At 46.7% G+C, this 18827-nt stretch overlaps 1 protein-coding gene across 2 annotated transcripts in view; it reads left to right on the top strand.

The window, feature by feature from the left end:
• The window catches only part of KIAA0586 (KIAA0586 ortholog), an 81690-nt gene extending 64344 nt beyond the window's left edge, over positions 1-17346 (top strand). For both annotated transcript variants that reach the window (XM_033171132.1, XM_033171210.1), the window contains one exon: positions 16985-17346. In XM_033171132.1, coding sequence (XP_033027023.1) covers positions 16985-17124 — 140 coding nt within the window. In that variant the 3' untranslated portion in view covers positions 17125-17346. The remainder of the gene's footprint in view (positions 1-16984) is intronic.
• The last annotated feature ends 1481 nt before the right edge of the window (positions 17347-18827 follow it).

Genomic DNA, 18827 nt, shown 5'->3' on the forward strand with positions numbered 1-18827 from the left:
TCAAAGCGGCTAACATTCTCCTTTCCCTTCCTCCCCCACAACAAACACTGTGAGGTGAGTGGGGCTGAGAGACTTCAGAGAAATGTGACTAGCCCAAGGTCACCCAGCAGCTGCATGTGGAGGAGCGAGGAAGCAAACCCGGTTCACCAGATTACAAGTCCACCGCTCTTAACCACTACACCACACTGGCTCTCATAAGACCTTCTGAGCCTAGAAAGTTGACACCAATGAGGTTTTAGGGCCAGGTCACAACAGAGTAGAGTTGGTTACAGTACTAAGTTGCTGTTCCATTGTTCAGAAAAATGAGTAGTTAACAAAGCACATTTTGCTATCTGGGTTATAAGGTTTGGTAAGCTTATAATGCCTGGTCTTCCATTTCTGGTTTGTTGCTTGCTTGAGTAAAAACCCTTAGGAATTCGAGTCAAAGCATTGGGCTGAAACAATTATGATAGTAGGTCTTACTGCAGAATTTCATATCTCTATCTCTTCTGTAAAGGCTAGAAATGCTTCAGTAACCTTGAGTCTGGATTACTGTAATGCACCCTATGTGGGGATGCCCTTGGGGCCTGGCTTGGAAGCTCCAGCTGGAGCAGAATGCAGCAGCCAGACTGCTGGTGGTGACACGTGGCCAACAATATATGACACCCTTGTTAGAACATCTGCACGGGTTGCCCATATACTGCCAACCAGGATGAAAGTCCTTGCCAATTCACAAAGCCCTGAACAACTTAGGTCCGTCCAGCAATACCTTGGGGACTGCCTAAACTCTGATCCCAGCCCAGTCACTGAGATCACCTGCAGGAGTGTTGGTGGTGACAACATCCCGCAGTTGACAAGGAGCAGTTGACCTCAGCACGAAGGAGAACGAAATAGTGTCATCGGCCCAATCTTGTAGGATCCTCTACTAATAGAGATTCAGCAGGGCACCTTCTGTTTGCACTTCTAAAGGCCCGCTGAAAAGTTTTGTATTCCACCAGGCTTTACATAGGCAATTAAAAGCACACTTTTCAGTAATAATGAATTGATGATCTCTGGTTTTAAATTGCTATGCGGCATTGGTATATAAATATATTATTGTAAACCACTTTGGTATTTTTTGTGATACAGCAGTATATCGATATTTTTTCTAAAGAAGTAACATAAAGTAAATGACAGGTAACGTGGAGCTTGGTGAGGCCTTTTAATATAAAGGGGGAAAGTGGGAAAGAGAAGGAGAGGTGCTACCAGCTGCTGCGATAGAAATCAACATTAATATTGTTTTCTTCTTGGTGCTACCTTGGACTCCCATGCTACTGGTGAAACTTCATCCTGTAGGGCCTTTGCTTTGTCGTCTCTGCCAAATACGCTTTTAAAAACAATTGTTATTCTCTCCTCCTTTCCCCTCTGAAAGGCTTCTTGCCAGAAACAAATCTTTCTCACAGTCCCTCGCAGGACTCGGACACTTACTCTAGGATATAGCTGGAACAGCTTTGAGCGCCCTACATTGTGCACTCCATGAAACTAGTAATTGCCACTGCCTTCATTGAGAAAAGCGAAACGGCGAGATGGGCAAGGATCCCGCTGGCACCAGCCTTGAGTGGCCCTGAATAAAAGCAGATGAGGGTGTTGCTGAGCTGGCGAGGCTGACCTGCTTTCACCCCATCAGGCATACGTCCCTTTACATAAACAGGGAACCGAAAAGCAGAATGAATGGACGTTTAAAGGAAGGGGGCATGCTGGGATGCTAATGACTGTATTAGCCTAGGAGCCGTTTAGTTACCCTTCCCTTCGCTTCTTGCAAATTAGGGCCGCAGCAGCATGGTGCCTATTGCTTCCGAGTTGCACCAAGCAGAAAATATAAAGCTGTCCTTAACTGCCCCCCTGGCCTATAGGATGCAGAAATCTGGGGGCTAAATCAGAGGCTGAAAAAGTTGAGCAGGCTATATAACTGGTGCTGCGTGCATCTGTATGTACGGGGTTTCAGTTGTTTCGTTGCTGGGAGTAATTGAAGAAGAAGAAGAAGAGGAGGAGGAGGAGTTTGGATTTGATACCCCGCTTTATCACTACCCGAAGGAGTCTCAAAGCGGCTAACATTCTCCTTTCCCTTCCTCCCCCACAACAAACACTCTGTGAGGTTTGTGGGGCTGAGAGACTTCAGAGAAGTGTGACTAGCCCAAAGTCACCCAGCAGCTGCATGTGGAGGAGCGGGGAAGCGAACCCGGTTCACCAGATTACGAGACTACCGCTCTTAACCACTACACCACACTGGTTGAGGCGGTGCGACAGGGATTCGTGATAAAAATTATGTCGAGACAGAGGGACATGGCTGGGGGGAGGAGAGGCTGTTGGCCTCTGCCACAAAGCAATCCACCTGCAAGGGTCGGTGGTGAATGTGGCTGAGGAGGTGATGGAGGCTTGGGGGCCAGGTTTGAGGTTCCCCACCTTAGCACTGCCTTCATTGGACTCAATCCCAGGGTTCCAGAGGGGAGGAAAATGTCACGGGGAGTCATGCCTACCACTCTGGTGCACAACCCAAGCAGGTTCAAAGCTAATGGCAATCATAGCTTAAGGGATTCCACTGATTTCAATGAGAACTGGGTACAGTGAACTTCCTCTGACCCCTGGACTTACTGTAACCTATCTCCTGGTTCTCATGTCTAGGATTGCAGCAGAGGGTTGTTCCGGCACTATATATTTAATTCCAACCATGTTGGCTAGCTGCTTGTGTGACACTCCGCCGTTGCCAGGCTGCACGCATGTGTTGTTCTGTACATAATCTGACATCAAATAGATTTACATTAGTTCAATGAAACACAGCACTTAACTCAGAAAAGCCGTTTAAGATTTTAAGTAAAAGCCAGACCTATTTGGGTAGCTCCCTAATTGCCAGTGTTTCAGGGTGCTGCGTGTTCCCTCTCTCCCCCCCTCTCCATCCCTTAAGAGCATAATTGTAGTTCTTCAAGTGATTGCTGTGCTTAGTTGGCAGGCCTTAATGAAGGTTTCTTTTAGCAGATTGCAGTCGCGAATTATTATTTTTATGAAAAAAAAAATATAAATAGGGAATATTTAATACTATTCCCCGTTGCTTGAGCACAGTGATATACTACTTAGGAAAAAATGCTTCTTATTCCCACTGTTGTGTCCCACACATGTGCCTCCCTGGCTTTTGAATTTATTTATTTATCACATTTATATACCACCTCTATCTTGCAAGGATCTCAAGGTGGTTGATGTGGCTCTCCTCCTCCTCCTCCTCCCCATTTCATCCTCACAACAACAACAACCCTGTGAGGGTGGTTAGACCTAAGAGATGATGACTGTCTCCAAGGTCACCTAGCGAGCTTCATGGCTGGGTGGGGATTCGAACCCTGCTGTCCCAGGTCATTAGACCAACACTCTTAACCACTAAACTACCCACTGGCTCTCAGGTTCAGGTGTTGACTCTCTAGTTCTCTGCTTGTCGTAAGAACAAAAGCTTCTGAACTCCTCTTCCCTGCTGTGCAGGAGGAGAAAAGGCAACAGAGAAGCACACAGTGTTGGGCTTGGTGTGGCTCATGCATGTTGCACTAAGCCAGGTGCGAGGTGCTGCTCAAATGTTGCTGAACTCCCATAATCCCTGGCGGTTAGCCATGCTTGCTGGGATTGAAGAGAATTATAGGTCAGCCACATCTGGAGGACCAAAGGCCTTTGCACTAGACCACAGTTTAGTGTGACATGCTAATCCTGTGATGATAATTTGAAAAGGTAAGAACCAGAGAGATAGGACAGGCAAATATGGGGCATTCAAAAAAAATTATACTGCCCTTCATCCATAGAACTCACAGCATGAAAATACAAGATCAAAACACAAAATGCATACTATAAACAAGAACAAAAATTAAGCAATAACCCCCCCTCGCACAAACACATTTAAAAGGTTCCAGTTACAGGTGGGTAGCCGTGTTGGTCTGCCATAGTCGAAACAAAATAGGAAATTCTTTCCAGTAGCACCTTAGAGACCAACTGAGTTTGTTCTTGGTATGAGCTTTCGTGTGCATGCACACTTCTTCAGATACCTACAGATATCTGAAGAAGTGTGCATGCACACAAAAGCTCATACCAAGAACAAACTCAGTTGGTCTCTAAGGTGCTACTGGAAAGAATTTCCTATTTTGTTTCGACATTTAAAAGGGTACAGGATGTTAATCAGCCAAAGGGAAGGGACCATTAAAGGTGTTCTGAGTGCCTGAAAAGTTTGCATAGGGAGTGAACCGTGATGTCTGTGATATGTTATGCATGGTCCTCAGTTGGATGGTCAGTAATGATGAAGAAGACTCCCTGGAATCTCCCCTTGCCTCCATACTGCCGATCAGTAGACACAAGGGTGTCCGCTGTAGTTAGCACTTTCAGTTGATGCAGGGGCCACAGTGAGGTCCAGCAGACCTGGCTATGCGCTGTGTGTGCACCTGCTAAAAAACATGTCCCAGAATCCTCTGGACCACACTGGGTTGTCGTGGCACACACCTTCAGGAGTTCCTCAGTAGGCAAGTTGGTGTGAACGGGATTTCCTGAAAGAGGGAATACTTCCAGCACAACAAAGCCCACTTACTGTAGATAAAAATGGGTTCACCAATGTTGTCGCTATGTGGATAACTCATTTTTTTTTACTGTCAAAGCAGTGAGATGGCCAGACCTTCTGGGAAGTGTTTGAGGAAAAGAAGGTCCGCCTTATTTAGAAATTTCCAAGAGGAAATTCCAAGTAAAATAAATATATACTTTACAGTTTTCTTAAGGTGCCTTAAGGCAGAAGCAGAATTAGCAACACACACACACTCGAGGCACTTTGGAGGAAAGGGGGATCGGGAGGCTAATCTGGACTGAAATTAATGAATGTAAGAATTAGAAATAAAAACTCCTCAGCCTAAACAAAAGAGGAGCAATTTCCCCTCTTAACCAGAGCCACACAACCATTTCTTGTTTGCTTCCACTCCGGTTGACTGTTGTTGTGTTCTGCTAACTCTCTTGGGCAGTAGCTTGACTTTTGTTGAATGAAGCGATTGTTTTCCTTTTGTGTTGCCCATCAAGCAAGCCCCCATCTGGTTTGCATCAGACTGTTTTCACAGCCAACAACTGCTGCCTTTTCTATATCCTGACACTTAAGGGCCCCCACGCTATCAAAGCATTGCTGTGAGAGCCTGTCTGGCTGGACCCATGCAGCTGTGCCCTGGCAGCTTGAAGCTATTAGCCAAATAATGGCAACTTAGAACTTGAACCGGCTCTTATTCCCATTGGTGGTGGTGGTGGTGGTGGTGGGGTGTGTGTACACTGAACAGAATACCCTACTGCTGAACCCCACAATTCAACAGTAGGAGGCCCCAGTTCTGTCTCTTCTTTCTCAAACTTTCTAGGGTTGTGTTTTTGTTTTTTAATTTGCAAGCATCTGAGAGAACTGCAGTTTCTAAAACACACACAAACACATTAACCAGAGGCACCTACTTTAATGTTGCTTAGAACTGCTTCCTGTGGCATTGTTCAAGATAATAGTTGGCATGCAACAATACAAGGAGGATTTGCTTGTTCAAACTGTGGTTTATTTATCTTTTGGGATTGCCAATGGACACAAGGTTGCTTTTGTATTCAGGAAACTTCAAGGGCTGTTTGCAGACCCTGACTTCATGCTGCTTCATGCATTTTCTGCATGAGGATTTTTCTTCTTCTTCTAATGTGCAGCACAATTGGGACCCCTGGCAGCCCCTACTTCCAGTTTGTAAAAGGGCTATCTGGTCCTCAAGGTTCATAGGCCTTCTCTGAATGGCTGGGATGTGCCTATTAAAGCCCTGGAAATCACAACTGGCCTTAGTGCGGCTTCCTGATCCCTTCGGTCTGTCATATGACAATCCTCTTTTCCCCAGGGCATCATCTACATGTGATAAAGTAGGTATTGCCACTGGCAATTATTCAGATATTATTACGAAGTCAATGTGCTTTCTAGTGAGCAGTGATTACTTACCGCTACTCCTACTGTACTTTTTAACACAGAGGATATGTGCCTTGTGTGTGTGTGTGTGTGTGTGTGTGTGTGTGTGTGTGTTATAATTGCACATGTGTGTGCTCACTGTAGAGAAAGATTGAGAAAGCGAAGGCTCTGACATTGCTTTTGAGAGTGTGTGTGTGCGCGCGCGCATGGCGATGCGATCTCTTGTCTCTCTCTCACACACACACACATTTTCTTGCACAGCTTTGAGGAATGCTGGAAGAGCAGCGTGAGGCCATAGCACTACAGCTGCCAGCACGCCATCTGATGTGAAAATGGGGGGGGGGGGCCTTTCCTCAACGCTGCATTAATTTTGTTTGCTCCTGGCACCCGTTGCGTGTAGGATTCTTATCGCTGTCACTTTCAGAAACAGATCTGATTTTCTAAAATAGCTTCTCTCTTGCTGGCTTCCTCTGCTCCAGCAAGTAAATCCGTCTGCTGATGCTCGCAAGCAGGACCAGCCGAGCAGCCGCAGTCCCAAGAGCCCCAGTTGTTTCCCTCCTAAATGTCGTTTTCCCCAGCCATCATGCACATCCTTTTAAGCTTAAGCTCACATGTCTAGAAACACTTTAAAAAAAAAAAAAATCAGCTGGAACCAAACTGGAATGTTAAAAGGCTTGTGTTGTAAGTCGTTCTGAGTTTCTGTAAGAAAAGCGACAAATAAGTTTAATAAATAACAATAATTACTCAGGTTATTGTTATGTTGTGTACCTCTGCCAAATGGTGCACTTGGCCCCAACAGGACCCTTGAAATCCAGGTGTTTACTGCCTTGATGCTAGGATGCTTTTCTAGCTATGGACAAATTCTTCTAGTAGCTCAAATGGTAATAAAGACACCTGATCTGTTGGCCTTGCCAGAGGTCTGGAGAGAGGAAACAGAATTGTGCTGGGCCATCAACATGCTTTCTGGTTTATGAGACAACTGGACCTAAAAGCCTCTATGGAACAGCAAGAATGTGTACTGCTGTTCTTTGGCTTCTACTAGGGAACGTGTTTGCAGATGGGAAGCACAGCACTCCCTCCCTCTGCCTGACTGTCCAGAGCCATTGCCTACATTGTGTATTTTGGGTTTACATTCAGCTGTCCTCTACTCGGGCATCTACATTGGCAGGCAGTCTGTTTCTCAGTGCAATTAATGTCATGGACTGGTTGGACACAGAGGAATGGTGGGAGGAACCAGCTGGCGAACCACCAAGGGAAGAAAGCTCAGAACCCAGGGATTGGTGGTGGGACAACAAGTGGCCAGAGAGAGAAGATGGGGGGTGTGTGTGTCAGAATCTGAAGAGGTAACAGGGCTTAGTGAGCGGGGGCAGTCTGTGGCAGAGAGAAGTCCAGAATCAGAAGCAGGAGAGGAGGGAGGCCAAGAGGCAGAAATGGCTGGTGAAGAGTCATGGTTGTCTCCCCCTCCTACTGTGAGAAGCTCCCTTTCCCCTGTCTCCCAGAATCAGAAGAGGCATGAAGAGGGCGGAGGAGAAATTAGTGTCAAGCAGGCACAGTCTCAGATTGCTTGGGAAAAAACGCTTTAAAAAGAAAACACTCCTAAATGACTTAGGACATTTCAGCAAATGTGGAATGTTCTTCCCAGGAAGGTTCCTGCCATAGCCTTTGATATCTTTCCAGTACTGGGTCAAATCTCATCGAATGCAGGACAGAGAGAGTACCAGCCTAGCTGGTTTCTGTTCTGTGTTTCTTTCTTGTTTTCTAATGTGTGTTTCCCTGTACGCTCTGCAGTATTGCATTATTTTATTTTGTGTTTAACTTGCTGGCTCGGTGTTAACATTTTGTATGCTACCCTCAGAGGCCCTGGCTTTAGGGTGCCAGATACATTTATAAAAACAGATAGAACAAAACAGTAATTCGAGGGATGCTCTTAATCTGTGTGTTAGCTCAGTGCAGATATTAGGGTGTGTGAGTGGGAAGGAAGCAGACTTAATGCTTAACTTGGCTGCACTTCTTCCAGTCCCAGAAGTTTCTGTTAAAAATCTGGGCCACTTTCCTAGTGAGCCTGGGATGGGCTGCAGATGAAAGAGATGAGATCAAAGCGAAAACACTTTTCCTTGTTTGCATGGTTTTGACCCAAGCCCAGGCAATAAGCGATAGCAACCGTGCTATCTCCCGTTTATCCCAGTGCGATCATCTGCTTATGTTTCGGTTTCTTCCCCTCTTCATAGCCTTCCCTTATATAGCATTTTTGTATAAAGCGTTAAGTTGAATATAAGCTACAGATATTTGTAACGAAAGATTAAAGCTTCATATCTAAAGCCAGGGGAGGGGTGTGAGAAGTGCAGAATAAACAATAACTGAAAATGGATTCTCCCGGAACTTGGGGGGTCAGTGTTTTTCTCCCCCCCTCCACAACAACAAGAAAAACTGGATGGGGAAACAATGCAAACACATCGCTATTGTTATTTTTAAAAGCAAACAGAAAGGAAGCATCTTTGGAAAGTGTCCTGAAAGAAGACATTGAAGTCATTTTTTTTGTCTCCATTAACTTGTGCTTAGCAGTGAAACAATGTCGGCAGCAGCTTTCAGATTATACAGACAACCCCCCACTTATGCAGGGGTTATGTTCCGAGGCACCGCCTGCGTCAGTGAAAAGCCTGCAAACACCCTCTCAACCTCTGGAAACCCTTGAAAAACCCTTTTTAAAAAACAAAATAAAATAAAAAATTCCTTCCAGTAGCACCTTAGAGACCCAACTAAGTTTGTTCTTGGTATGAGCTTTCGTGTACATGCACACTTCTTCAGATACTTCTTCAGATTTAAAAAAAGCAGCATTTACCAGACGCCAAACTCCACCGCAATCGCTCCCTCCAAACCTCCTTGCTCAAACACCAACTCTCCACAGAGCCACAGCGGTTGGTGCAAGGGCTCCTGGGATTGCACTTGCAAAGGCTTGTGGGATTGCTAGGTGATGTTTTTGTGCCTGGGCTTTTTTAGGGTTGTTTTTGCCATTTTTAAAGGATCGCCATGATGCACATCAATTGGTTATGGCCTGTATTTGAAAGGGACTCAGAGGTCCATGGTAGCTCTCAAGGCTTCCTCAGTGGACCTGGCACCAGAAGTCAGATTTGTCCACCACTGCTGATCTTCTGTTTTGCAGCTTTCTCTTGGATCATGGAGTGAGACTAAAACCCAACAAGTCTGTCCAGAACAGATGTCCCATGGTTAGCAAGCAGAGATCCTTCAGCCAGCTAGTCAATATGGAAAGGCACACCGAAGGCAGAAATCTTGAAAAGCACTGCAGTAGGAAAACAGGTTAATTTTGACTGATTTGATTTGCTATATTTCTGCGCCGCTTCTCATTCAAATGAATCCCAAAGTGGCTTACAAAAAAATAAATAACAATAACATGATTACAGCACAAATACAGCAGAAATCATACAGGGGCAATGAACAAATCGTCAGAAAAACAATGCATAGAACACCATCAACGAAACAACTAAAAAATAAGCTGAACGGAACTATTACAACAAAAGCCATATTATACGGTTAACAAATCAATGCCGCGTTTTATCATCTGTAAAACAGTAGCAACAACATTAACAAAATAGCAACCCAAAAATAAACCAAACCCGGCCGAGTTCACGCACACACTGTCTGTCTCTGTCCCATGACTCATAATCTTTCACTCTATTCAGTTCATTAAGAGACACATATCCACAATGCCAGTGGCAGGAATTCCATTAAGAAGGTTCCTTGGGCTGGAGATGGGGCAGCACAGGTGAGCCCAACCACCCCATGATAGTAGTCAAAGTCTCTATCCCTTCAATGTTCTTCTGGAAACAGCTTCCCTATGATTTTAACGGCTCTGTGGGTTCACTCTAGGTTTTAAAAACTCTGGATTCTGCAGAGCTCTAGATTCTGGGTTTTAAAAAAAATTGGGGTGGGGGAAATGACAGCAGCCAGCTTTTTGCTGCTTCGGTGTACTGTAAGAATCAGGTCTATATGCCTACCCTCTGCCTCCTGTTCCTTTGGAACTATTTAATCTGTACAAAGGCCCATCCCTCTCAGCCCATTTCTGTTTGTAGGAAATCTCCTCCTCCTCCTCCTCCTCCTCCTCTGCAGCACAGTGTGGCATGATCCGTGAAGGAGAATGGGAAACCTTTTGCTTATTGACGGCTCCCTCTCTCCAGTACTGTCCCAGATGATTGCGAGTAATTTTGGAAGTGCTGGCACTCAGCCCAGTAGACTGCCTCTCCACAGACTGCTGCAAAAGCAGCTGAGGTGCGGACCTTTTCACACCATTAAACTCTTCACATTATCATAAACGTGTCTCGGTCTTGCATGTAAATTCTGCCGGGGTTTTAGAGAACCATCTTGTACCCACACTGGGAGAACTGGAGTCACTGGTTCAGTGACCTTCAAGGGAGAGTACAGTGTTGGACACGGGGATAATTTCCATTAAGCATTAGGTACAAAGGACTGGATGAGACCTGAAGATCACCCAGTTTCTCTGTTTTACGTTAGCCCAGGCCATAGTCATCAAGCAAAAATGAGTAATGAAAAAGTATCTCCTGCGGCAAACATGGTTTGGTCTGGCAGGAATATGCGAGTTAATTCCAAGAAGCTGTGTAGTGGTTAAGAGCGGTAGACTCGTAATCTGGGGAACCGGGTTCGTGTCTCCGCTCCTCCACATGCAGCTGCTGGGTGACCTTGGGCTAGTCACACTTCTCTGAAGTCTCTCAGCCCCACTCACCTCACAGAGTGTTTGTTGTGGGGGAGGAAGGGAAAGGAGAATGTTAGCCGCTTTGAGACTCCTTCGGGTACTGATAAAGCGGGATATCAAATCCAAACTTCTTATTGATTAGAGTGTTCAACAATGCTGGGGGGGGGGACTTTTTTCAGTCCAAGGGTCAAATTCCCAAATGGGTAGCTTTCTGAGGGCCATATGCCACACCCAGCCTGGACCTTAACCTCTGTTGCTTGGCCCCTTCTCTTTATTTGTCCCCTGTTACATCCTTTGCTGCTCCAGTTCAACCACCATCCAGAGATTTTTTTTCTCCTTTGCCGGCCCTTATGATTCGAACTGCCTTAAGGTAAAAAGGTAAAGGTAAAGGACCCCTGGACAGTTAGGTCCAGTCAAAGGCAACTATGGGGTTTCAGCGCTCATCTCGCTTCAGGCCGAGGGAGCCAGCATTTGTCCACAGACAGCTTTCCAGGTCACGTGGCCAGCCTGACTAAACCGCTTCTGGTGCAATTGAACACTGTGACCACCATTTACCTTCTCACCTCAGCAGTACCTATTTATCTACTTGCACTGGTGTGCTTTCAGACTGCTAGGTTGGCAGGAGCTGGGACAGAGCAACAGGAGCTCACTCCGTCACGGGGATTCAAACCGCCGACCTTCTGATCGGCAAGTTCAAGAGGCTCAGTGGTTTAGACCATAGCGCCACCTTACCCAACACTTGCAAGGTGCCCCTTCTCTTACTTCGAGTCCCTCCTCAAAAATTGCTGTTTGCTCTGGCGCAGGCCCCTCATTCAAATGTCCTGCAGTAAGAAAGCCATGGGACAATCAAATGTTCTTCCCCCACCTCCCCTGTTGCCTTCCCAGTGCCTCTTCTGAGATTGTAAGCTGCTCAGGTCACGGAGCCATGCTCTTCTGTTTAGCAAAGCCATGTGCACTGATGCCATATGGGTAATAACGCTGGTTGAATTTTGTTTTTTAATCTTAAGAAAATGTAAAGCAGAAGTGCCAGTTACTCCAGCAGGTTTACTAACTTCCTTGGGGAGCTGTTCCTTTTCCTATGGCCAGGGTATTATTACTTTTGCCAAGCTGGTTCTGCAGTTGTGGGCACACAGGCATGTGCTGCTGGCTGCCTTGCGACTGTGGCATCTCGACTTCCCCAGAGACTCCAGGAAGCCTGAAGGTCCCTTGAGTGCATCTCTTGACGAACCTTCACATTTCGGCTGCATTTTGCCACTGTGACTACGGGGGAAGGTTGTTGTTATAAAGATTAACAATGACCTTGGGGGAATCATTCGTTCCCTGACAGCAAATATGGCATCGGTTTCTCTTAGGGAAGTCAGAAGTAGGCAGTTTGAACCTTGGAGTTGCCTATGTTCCCCATGCATTGGCTGTGTGTGTGTGTGTGTGTGTTGAACTGGGATGCAGTAATTTAAACTGGAAGCTAATCTGCCTCTCATGAATACAAACTCCTATTGCAAATGTGGAATTACATGGCGTTGGTTCAGATCTATACTTCTTGGACCCCACACGTTTCAAACCCATGTGCTGATTCTCCATCTCTCAGAGGAAGCACTCCTATTTGTTTCCTACTTTACCTTGCTTATTCTGCCCAGAAAACTACTATAGCAGCCTTCAGAAACCTGGAAGATAAGGCTTTCCGTGACTAATAACCCTGATGGATATGCTCTACCTCCAAAGCTGAAGGCAGCATGCTTCTGAATACCGGTTGCTGGGAACTGCAGTGGGGTGGGTTGGCCTCTATGAGAACAGTAAGCTGGACTACATGGGCCATGGGCCTGATCCAGTGGTTCTTATGTACTGATTCCAGATGAGAAAAGTAAAGGACCCCTGGACAGTTCAGTCCAGTCAAAGGCAGGGTGCAGTGCTCATCTCACTCCTAGGCCGAGGGAGCCGGCGTTTGTCCACAGACAGCTTTCCAGGTCATGTGGCCGGCATGACTAAAACGCTTCTGGCGCAACGGGACGCCATGATGGAAACCAGAGCGCACGGAAAAGCCATTTACCTTTACCTCCAGACAAGAACAGGGGTGATGTTAGACGGAAGACCACACCCTTCAAAAGGTGTTTTTCAGACTATCAGGGGTGTCAGGGTGGGTATCAGCAATAACTCACGAGGTGTCAGTGAACTTAACTCTTTATTCAAAGAGTGCCTAGTGAGCACTGCAACTCTTCCCAGTAGGTCTTGCCCCAGTGAGTCAGTTGGAAGGACTAAAGGTCCCCGCCTTCCCACAGCTCTCTAAGTCTCCTCCTCCCCTGGGTTTTTCCCAAGCAATCTGAGACTCTGTTGTCTTGCCTGTCTCTGCTCTACCCTCTTCAGACCTCTGAGGAGACCAGTGGGGAAGAGGAGCTGGTCACAGCAAGAGAGGGAGACCCCCCTGGCTTCTTCAGCCACCTGCCTCATAGCCCCCTCCTCTCCAGCCTCCAGTTTCTTGACTTCTCTCTGCCACAGCCTCTTCCTGCTCACTAAATCCTGTTACCTCTTCAGCTTCCAACACCTCCTCCCAGGCTTCTCCCTCTGACCATTCAATGTTATCCCACCAGCAATCCCTAAGCTCTGATCCTTCTTCCCTTGGGGGTTCCTCAGCTGGTGCCGCCCACCATTCCTCTGCATCCGACAAATCTATGACAGGGGACCTTTTCAAATTCCACTTTTCTGTCTGCCACAAAGACATTCCTGTCTATTCACTGCAGAAGATTCTGGGGCAAATTTGCTTCATGCTAGCCAGGCCTGTTGAGCCTCTCTCTCTGTTGATCTGTGTGAGCCGAGAGCATAATATTCTGCCTTTTCTGATATAATGGCAACATGGCATGTGCCCTTTTGTTTCAGTCCCTGTCACACACTGAAAGGACATTGAGCTGCAATGCACTATGGCCCTGAGGGCTCTCTTCTTTTGGAACGCCTTATAAACTTCAGAGGAAACCCAAGGCTCTCCAGAATATAATCCAAAAAACGCTCGTGTGAAACATGGTGAAATTAATAAGTTTTTAATATATGATGGTTTGTAGCATTTTAAGGCTGTTGTTAGATCCCTTTCATTCTATGTTGTTTTCACTTGCAGCCAAGTGAGCATTTTCAGCAGTCTTCAGTCTTTATCTTTTGTGAGCAGCCATTAGATCCACAGCTTTTAGGTCCACTGGGAAAATGCTGTTAGGCATACATGTAGCGCATTGGTGCTTCTCGAAGCATCGCTTTCGAAAACCGTTTTCGCAAGTCAGGCAGCAGCTTGTGCATCACGAGGCCCGGATTTTCCTTTCCTTTGCAACAGCAGCCGGCAGTTCTCATTCAACCTTAAAATAAAAGGAACAGCACAGCTCGAAAGAAGCACAACACCAAACCACTTCTCTACAAAGAAAGGCTCTGAAGAGTTGCAGGCACTCTCATTCTGGAAAGGCACAACTGAGAAAGGAAGAAGCAGGCCAGCTGGAAAGGAGCTTGGCAGCAAGATCTCCAATACTCTCCTTGGGAATTGCTGTTTCCCTTGAGATCTGTGACTGGTTGGTCCAAGAACAGCCCATTGACTTTTCTTTTCTTTTCTTTTCAATAAAGTTTGGGTGTCTGTTCCTTTTGCATGTCAAGGACCCGATCCCTCCCCCAGAGAAATAAGACACAAGACACCATATGTAAGGTTCAAATGGGCAAATAAATGGCCACAACTTTATTGGTTACGGATGTTGAGCAGTATTGGCTTAGGCATTGGATCAGCTGACTATATCTGACTCCAGTACGTCGTGCTGGCAGTCCGGGAAGGGTTAACCACAGATGGGTGAGCCCCTGCTGCTGCACATCAGCTAGGGACTCACCCTGCGATCACCGGTCTGGGGCGTGCCTGGGGCCCTCACCTTCCACGGCTCCGGACAGTGGCCACGCCCCACCGAACTCCTTTATCGAAGTACCCTTCAGCCTTTTGGGGGGAGGTGATGGCCAGTCCTCCCCCCCACCTTTCCAACCTACCCTAAGATCCAATGACTAACCGTCAAACCAAAGTTGTGACGAATTGCTACGAGGTAGGCAAAAACCACCAGGCAGAGCCAATTTGCCAAGTGGGAAAATTCCTACCAGGCCTCTCAACGGCGACCAACCGTAGTCCATAGCAGCGTCAAATCCTGCCTAAACTAAAGGGAGGGTGGGCCGGGGAAATGCGGCGAAGGGAGCAGGAAAGCAAGAGGCCGAGCCCTGGGAGCGTCCTGCTTAAATGCAGCAGGCACGCCCAAAGCCACTGCGCCAGTTGGCCGGTCGCCCGGGCACCGCACCCAGGGCTCGGCCAATTAGTGCCAGGGGATGACCCCATCCCCTGAGCACGTGCAGGGCTCGTGTTACCTGCCTGCAACCCCCCCTCCTCCTTATGGGCGGAAGGGGCATTCTCCTGAGAGTTGCATGGCCCGCCAGGGTGTGCACCCCAGCATCTTTCAGAGGCAGTGTAAGAAGTTTTTAATTGAGGCAGGCCTTTCATGGCATGTGACTCTCGTTTGCTATATTTATAGGATGTTATATCATTGCCATGGAGAGAGAGGCATGCTCTGCCTCCATGCCTGTGCTGTTTTCCAAGAGACTGCAGAAACCCGTATTCTTATCCATGGCTGTGCTGAGCACCTGAAATGTCAGGCTTCTTAGCATCTTGAGTAAAAGCAGCTTGGATAGTTGACCTCACTGCCTTCCTTGAGAGGCCTTACCAAAGTGCAAAGGCATGGTTCACTTCGCTGTCCGTCATGCTAAATAAACTCGGACTCCCTGTCCTAGATCAGAAACTTGGGCTGCCCTGGTGGCGAAGAGACCATGGGAGCAGGAAGAGCCAAGTGGCCTCTTGCCTGTCACTTTAGAAACTCATCCCCGTTGCTTGTCTGCAGCTTTAATGCCAGGGCTGATCTGCTAATTAGTAGTCTCCGAAGCGCAATACAGAGCAGACTATATGAATCTGAGCTGCCGTTGCATAGCCACAGTAAATAATTAAGCAGGGGAAGAGTTGGTAAATATTATCCCTCTAGGGTTGAGGGGGAAATGTTAGTTGCTATGTGTGTCAATGAAAGAAGGAAGATTATTAATGTAGCATGCCTCAGTAGTAATGCAAACTGCGCTAGAGACTTGGGTTTCGTACTGCTAATGACTCAGGGCCCCGGCGCTCTCAACTGATACTTCCTTTTGGTTTGTGCACCTTGGGTGGGCAAGATGCGCAGCCAGTCCTGGTTTCTTCATATAACAATAGCTGCCTCCTGTGGATTTCAGTTTCAGGTGAGGTTAGTTGAGCCTGTGGCTGAGGGGCTGCCTTATGAAAGTCAGATGCGGTGGGCATTCAAGCTGCTGTGCACATCGATCCAGTAGAATGGCGAGAGTCTATGCTTTGTGCAAATTAGCAGTCGGAAAAGAAGTCCAAAGACTATATATGATTCTCTAAAATGTTTACTAAATTCATATCCTGTCGTTCCTCCCAAAGGGGCCCAGGGCAGCAAACACATTCGTGATTTTAAAATGTACAATAAAAAAACTGCTTAGAAACGCTTTATGACATCTTAAAGGATGCACAATGAAATTTTTAAAACAATTTTTAAAACAGATGTAGCCGGATTGTAACCAGACATCATCGCTGTACTCTTTTAACATCAACGGGCAGAGAGTTCCAGAGCACATTATTGCCAATTGATTGTTGCCACGCTGGTGTGCAGAGAGCAGGAATCATATCATAGAAACATAAGAAGCTGCCATATCCTGGGCCAGCTCACACGTGTGTGCCCAAGACTCATGTGTGCATTCCCTGTCTCTTCTATGTTCATGGAAACCGCAAGTTTTCTGAGTACATCTGACTGGGCAGACGATGGTTTTCACTTACCCTCCCAAACAAACTTGCAAACCGCAATTTGAAGTGGCCCCGCTAGAGAGATGGGCAGAGTTAAGGGGATCGAGTGGTCTTTAGCGATTACAGTCATGGGTGCTTGTAATCCTCATACAGTCCGGTTTGAACAACTTAACATTTTTTCTCCTATTTTTGGATTGGGAAAGAAACTAGCCCCTCTCCTGTCTAGTGATTGTCCGGGTTACTAGCAGTGTGGGTGGCTAACAGATGTCAGAGCACACACCCAGGAAAATGTGAATCAACAATGCAGCTGCCTGCATAAAATCTTCTGGCGATGTCTTCTCATGTGCCGATGCTGGATGATCCAAACAGCATGCACAGGGCCTCATGGCGTTTTTACATACGAAGATGATGAAATCAGACGGCAGCTTTAGCACATCTTGCATTTGTTCGCTTGGCTCAGCTTGGAAACGACTAAATCTTCTCTCTGTTTCAGGGGGAGAAACGGCACCTGATTTAAGTTTCCTGCCTGCGCCAGCAAAGATGTCTACGATTGTACCATCTGCCAGTATAGACGACCAGAGCTTCAGTTCTGTCCATGGCAGTGCAGATTCGTCGGGCGCAGATACGTTTTGAGATGTGCGTGTGCATTTGTGACACAGGCGCATGAGCTGGGAAAGGGGAGCGTTGGCAGCTGTTTGTGCAGAAACAATATACGGTGCAGAAATGGCACCAACCACATGTTTTGACATCGAATTAATTGGCTTGCCTTTCGTCACCAGAAACTTTTTATATGTGTGTGTTTCTTACATGTGAATATGTACACTATTTCTTTAACAAATTAAATATTTTATTTTTTAAAATGAATTTCAGCCTTGCTGGGTATCTTACAAGCCCTGTGCTTTCTTTCCTTTCCTTTTTTTGACTTGTTGTTGCATGTTTATAATAATAATAATTTTATTATTTATATGCCGTCCCATCCGACTGGGTTGCCCCAGCTGTCCTGGGTGGCTCCCAGCGATAGAAGACAAAAAAAAATATTAAAACAACAACAACAATAAAACCTTTAAAAATTCACTATACAGGGCTGTTTGGAAGGGGAAGTGGGATCAGGCCATTTGGGGGAATGTAGGACCAAAGAAGAGAAGAGAAGAAGAAGGGTTTGGGTTTGATCTCCCGCTTTATCACAACCCGGAGGAGTCTCAAAGCAGCTAACATTCTCCTTTCCCTTCCTCCTCCACAACAAACACCCTGTGAGGTGAGTGGGGCTGAGAGACTTCAGAGAAGTGTGACTAGCCCAAGGTCACCCAGCAGCTGCATGTGGAGGAGCGGAGAAGCGAACCCGGTTCCCCAGATTACGAGTCTATCACTCTTAACCACTACACCACACTGGCTCTCATTTGTTCCTCTAGCTCAGGCATCCCCAAACTCTGCCCTCCAGATATTTTGGGACTACAATCCCCATCATCCCTGACCACTGGTCCTGTTAGCTAGGGATGATAGGAGTTGTAGTCCCAAAACATCTGGAGGGCAGAGTTTGGGGATGCCTGCTCTAGCTTAGTATAATCTACACTAATTGGTAGCAGTTATGCAGGATTTGAGACATAGGCCTTCTCCGGCCATATCTGGAGAAGTCTGAATTTGAACCTGGGACCTTCAGCATGCAAATCATGTCATCAGCCCCTCAGTTACGACCCTTCCCTGCAGTTGGCACCAGAAAGCTTTCTTGTTCTGCCAAGGCAGTAGATAAGCACCACTTCCACAGTTTGGGAGCCTTTGCACAAGGAGTCCACGTTGGGTCTCCCTAACCTGGAAAGGGCAGGATGAGTAAATCCCACAAGTTCTTTCTTACTGCCTATAAAAAAATGCAGTTTTTTAAAATTGTCTTTGCTCATTCATCTTCCAAAGGGAGTAGTACACACAGCAGCAGGTGTATTGAAGCTGTGGGGAGCACCTGCTAACTCATACTAGAGCAAAACGAAGGTTTGAAGACTGGAGTCTGTCCGTATTTTTTTTTTTTTAAAGGTAAAGGATCCCTGACAGTTAAGTCCAGTTGTGAACAACTCTGAGGTTGTGGCGCTCATCTCGCTTTACTGGCCGAGGGAGCTGACGTTTGTCCGCAGACAGGTTTTTCCGGGTCATGTGGCCAGCATGACTAAACTGCTTCTGGTGAAACCAGAACAGCACATGGAAACGCCGTTTACCTTCCCGCCAGAGTGGTACCTATTTATCTACTTGCACTTGATGTGCTTTTAAACTGCTAGGTGGGCAGGAACAGGGACCGAGCAACAGGAGCTCACCCCGTTGCGGGGATTCGAACCGCTGACCTTCCGATCAGC

The sequence above is a fragment of the Lacerta agilis genome, chromosome 1 (assembly GCF_009819535.1).
Source record: "Lacerta agilis isolate rLacAgi1 chromosome 1, rLacAgi1.pri, whole genome shotgun sequence".
NCBI classification, from domain to species: Eukaryota; Metazoa; Chordata; class Lepidosauria; order Squamata; family Lacertidae; genus Lacerta; species Lacerta agilis.